The sequence below is a fragment of the Panicum hallii genome, chromosome 7 (genome assembly GCF_002211085.1).
Source record: "Panicum hallii strain FIL2 chromosome 7, PHallii_v3.1, whole genome shotgun sequence".
Classification (NCBI taxonomy): Eukaryota; Viridiplantae; Streptophyta; class Magnoliopsida; order Poales; family Poaceae; genus Panicum; species Panicum hallii.
Window position 1 is genome coordinate 32,209,539 of NC_038048.1, and position 4,494 is coordinate 32,214,032.

General features: G+C 62.3%; 1 protein-coding gene across 1 annotated transcript; it reads right to left on the minus strand.

Moving 5' to 3' along the window:
* Window positions 1–1,957: 1,957 nt before the first annotated feature.
* LOC112899021 (F-box protein At5g50450-like) lies at window positions 1,958–3,743 on the minus strand. Its single transcript, XM_025967353.1, has 3 exons — window positions 3,343–3,743; window positions 3,087–3,249; window positions 1,958–2,963 (listed from the first exon to the last, which is right to left on the minus strand). The coding sequence occupies exons 1-3, from the start codon at window positions 3,591–3,593 to the stop codon at window positions 2,160–2,162; spliced, it is 1,218 nt and encodes a 405-aa protein (XP_025823138.1). The 5' UTR covers window positions 3,594–3,743; the 3' UTR covers window positions 1,958–2,159.
* Between the last annotated feature and the right edge of the window lie 751 nt (window positions 3,744–4,494).

Sequence of the window (4,494 nt, forward strand, 5' to 3'; positions counted from 1 at the left end):
CAAAGGAAAAGGAAAGGAATGGGAAGGGCTTGAGCCGAAGAAGCCCACGGGCAAATTAAGAATGAGTGAGTGGAGGGAGGAGGCGCCGGCATTTTCCACAGCGGCGGCGCGGTGGCGCTCGGCGGGAGCTCAGGCAGGAGGGAAAAGTGGCGTGGCAAGCGCAGGGAGGCTAGAAGAGAGGAGGCTAGGGCGGCGCTTGAGCTGGGGGCGACGCGTGGAGGTGAAGGGCAGCAGGAGGTGGCGAGGGGCGGCCGGAAACGGCGGGCGGTGGTGCTGCAGCAGAGGAGCAGAGGGGCAGAGCAGGGGTGCCAGAGGAAGAAGAAAGAGAGGAGGGGGTCCGAGGGACTGGTTTGCAAAAACATAGAAGTCCAGGGACCTCACTGTAAACCGAAATTTCCCACTGATTCAAAAGCCTAATGAGAAAATGATCAAAATAAGTTGTAGAATTTTTCAAACCCTACAACATTGCTTTAGGGTTCAAGTTCAAAAACTCAAAATACAAAATTTTATTTTAAAACTTTGAACTAAAATCAAACTTACTAAAGTTTTATCCTTATTAAGGTAAATTTTATGTAGTTTTGGACACAATTGCAAGTTTTCATGTAATGTAATGATGACTTGCATTCTTACACTTTAACCCCTGGTAAACTTGGGAAGTTACTTTTGTACTTCAAATAATTTGCATAAAAGGACTTGTACTTTTGTAAAATTACATAAATACCCTTATTTCCATAACTTTACTCAAATTTCACACCATTCAAAACATACAAAATATTCTTCCTATTGGCTTGCTATATTTAACACCTAGGGTGTCACAACGGGCGTGCCCGCGGGTATGTGGATATCCGCGGATAGCGGTTACGGGCGTTGTTTCGTGCCCGTGACGGGTTGCGGGTGTAGGTGTGAACACGGATTTTAGCACACGGCTACGGGTTTACAAAGTTATTATCCATGTAGATTTTATCTGTTACCGTCTATAGTTGCCTCAGCAGTTGTGGTCGCGTATCAGCATCACAGTAGTCTCGTGGCAACGAGAGACGTGAAAGCCGGGAGGCTCGCCGTCCCCGCCCACGACTTCCACGGCGGCACCGCAATGTTTTTTCTGCCACTGGGCGCACGCCACACGCGCGTTGACGCCGCGGCGGGGTCGACCCGTGAGGAAGAGCCAGCGAGCGAAGATGACGGGAAGCCTGCGTGTACCCAGTGCGCCCGTTCGTTCCTCGTTGTGTCTCTCGCCGCGGGCGCAGACGTCCCGGTCGCCATCCGGGCGGGTCTGCAGCCCCGCGACGGGAAGCCACACCACCGCAGCACCGGATCCACACCGTACCTCCACGCGATCAAGGCGGCGGCGGCGGCGGCCTCCTCGGCCGGCACCAGCTCGCGCCGGACGCCGCATCTAGCCGAGCGCCGGAGATATTTCCACCGGCAGGTCAGGTCGCTCCTCGCTCGCCCGCCCGCGCACGTATCCGGCGTGCGGCGCACTGGAGGAGACCGCTGCTGGTCTGCGGCTTCGCGCGCGTTCCCCCGTGGGCTGCCACTCCGCCGCCAGCAACGGCTTCTGTCGCGTTCCCGGGCAGGATGGGCCGAGACGCGACGCGGCTGTCCCGGCCTCACTTTTGCAGCAGGCGCATCGTTCTGGCTCGGCTCCTCGCCGCGCTGGCGTTTTCTCGCCCCGCCTTTTGGAACAGAAAGCGCAGGAGGGAAGGCAGGCGAGGCATGCCGTGCCGAGCGCCGCGCCGCACGAGAAAGGGTGATGGTTCGACGTCACGTCACGCCTCGTCGCGTCTGGGCGAACAGGCCACGGCAGGAACGGCCGTGCTGGCCGCGGTCGGTTTTTACTCCAGCAGTGTTTGGTTGGGTTCTCGTCGACGTCGTTCGCTTCTGCGCCTCGTCACGGGCCAGCCAGCCAGCGGTGAAAAAGATTTCACTGCTGCCTGCTGCTCGGTGAAACCTTCGCTTCGCCATAATGTTTACCTCAGCGTGCCAACCAACCATGTACGTACAGCTTACAGGAGGAGGAAGGGGGCGAAAAACGACAGCAAGAAGGAAAAAAAAAACTGAAGAACGGCCCGGCCGGGGGGAGCGGTAAAAACTGGCGTTGCTAATGAATGCCTAACAAGAGTGACCGGAAACGGACGACGCCTCGCCAGCGCAGGGCGTCACGGCGCCGGGGCCACCGCGGCGGCGGCGGCGTCGGCGTCGGCGTCGAGGTGCGCCACGGCGGCGGCGTCGAGCCATCGTTCCATGGGCGTGCACTCCGCCTTGTGCGCCATCTTCCAGTGCAGCGCCTGGCACGCGCGCGAGCAGTAGTTCACCACGCCGCACACCGAGCACCGCCGGAACTCATGCCGCCGCGTCTCGGGCCGCCCGCACAGCTCCTGCGAGCACAGACGGAGCGCGCCGTCGTCCTCCGGCGAGACCGCCGCCGTCCCGGCGCCCGCGCCCGCCGCGCCGGCCGCCTGGACGAGCGGCCGCGTCGCGAACCAGTCCACCAGGAACCGGTTCGCCACGTGCGCCTCCCCCGCCGCCGCCGCCGCCGCGGCGCGGCACCCGAAGTCGCTCAGGAGGCACGAGTGGCGCCGCGAGGCCGCCTTCCCGCCTCCGCTGTTGTTGCCGGACCCGGCGCGGGGCGGGGGCGCCGCCGCCGATGCGGCGACCGCGGCGGCGAGCTCGCGGGCGTTGGCCTGGATGAGGAGGCGGCGCCCGTCCAGCACGGAGCGGCGCACGCCGTAGCCGTCCTGCAGGCAGTGCCCGAGCTCGCGGAGCGCGTCCACGTGGCCCAGCGACGCCGCGCGCGCGCACAGCGCGGCGCCCGCGCGGAGGTCGCGGTCGTCCTTGCTGCCGCCGCTGCCGTTGAACTGGATCACGGCCAGCGAGTAGAGTGCCTCGCGGTGCCCGCCCACCGCTGCCGCCGCCATCAGCGCCGCGCCGGACCCGCGGCTCCCCAGGCAGTAGAACCGGATCTGCAGCACGCGCGAGCGAGCGAGCGAGCTCCGTCAGTACCATCGATCGCCATGGCAAAGTAAGCGGCGCAGAGGAGGCCGGCGGCGGCAAGATTAATAAGTAGTTGGTTCTCGTATCCTTACCATGCCAAGAAGGTAGCAGGCTTCGAGGTTGCCGGCGTCGGCGCAGCGCTGCAGGAAGCGGTGCGCGTCGTCCGACCAGGCCTTGGCGCGCACGGCGAGGCACCGCGGCGACGCCCGCGCCAGCACCACCTTGCTCTGCCCGAGCTCCCTGAACCTCTTGCACCTGCACACCAGAACAGCCATCCCCCCGTAAGAACTCCAGCCATCCGACGATTTATCGATTCACGAGACTCCAGCCAGGCGACAGGGCACGTACGTGAGCATGGCGCCGGCGAGGTCGGCCGGCGAGCCGGCGGACGCCGCCACGTCGCGCAGTATCGACACGACGAGATCGTCAGGCAGCTCGTCGAATATGTCTCCCAGGCCGCCGCCGCAGCCGGCTGGGGCGCCGGGCGCCGCCGGCGACCCCTCGGCCGCCGCCGTCCGGCGCCTCTTCCGGCGGTGCGCCTCCGGGCCGTCGGCCGCCGCCGCGTGGTAGGAGTAGCACGCGCCGCGCCTCGTCTTCATGGCCTGTCTGGAATTCTGGATGCGGCGTCGTACGTAGGCTCCTCGTGGCGAGCCGTGCGCGGTTGCAGTTCTTGGGTGAGGGGGGAGAGAGGGAGAGAAAGGAGGGGAGCGGGGGCTGTCCGTGTCCGTAATGGCGAGGGAGGGCGGAGAGGAGTTATATATAGGAAGGAGGCGGTGGACAGGGTCGTCGTGGGCTGCGTGGTCGCGCAGAGGAGAGAGAGAGAGCCCGTTCCGTTGCGACGGGGGTGGCGCTGCGCGGTCAACAGGGACGCTGACCGGAGGAGGGTAGAAGAGGAAGAGAGGGAGGGAGGGAGGGGGAGTTGCTTGAGGGGGAGCACGCTTGGATCCAAAGACTCTCCCTTTCTTGATACTCCCACCCTTCTCTCTCTCCAATCCTTTTTCCCTGTTCTCTCTCTCCTCAGCTTTTCCTCCTCTCTCTCCCTCCATCGCTTTTGAGGCATTTTCTTTTGTTTTTTTCCCGTTTCCTCCAGTTTCTCCAGAGAGAGATGGAGAGGTTGTGGTGGTGGGACACTGGGAACTGGGCCCATTCATGATTATGGTTAGTGTGTGCTCTATCTTTGACAGCCTTCAAGTTTTTTTCCCTCTCTCTCCTCTGCTTGCACAACCTGCAATTTGCATCCTTTGCCTGGCTTTGCTTTGCTTGGGCCGGGTTGTTTGCTTGATCTGTTGCTGGTTTTGTTTCTCTCACACTAGAGAGAGAGAGAAAAGGGTGCTGCTGGGGCCAGGGGGTTTGTTCCTTGTGTCCTCACGGTTTGGCATCACCACACCACCACCAAAATTGGGGTTGGTGACATGGATGTCTCGCTGGATCAGATAGTTTCGGCATGGCACCAGCATGGCGCGCATGTGGATCGGCCTCTGATTCGTGGATTGGGGGTGG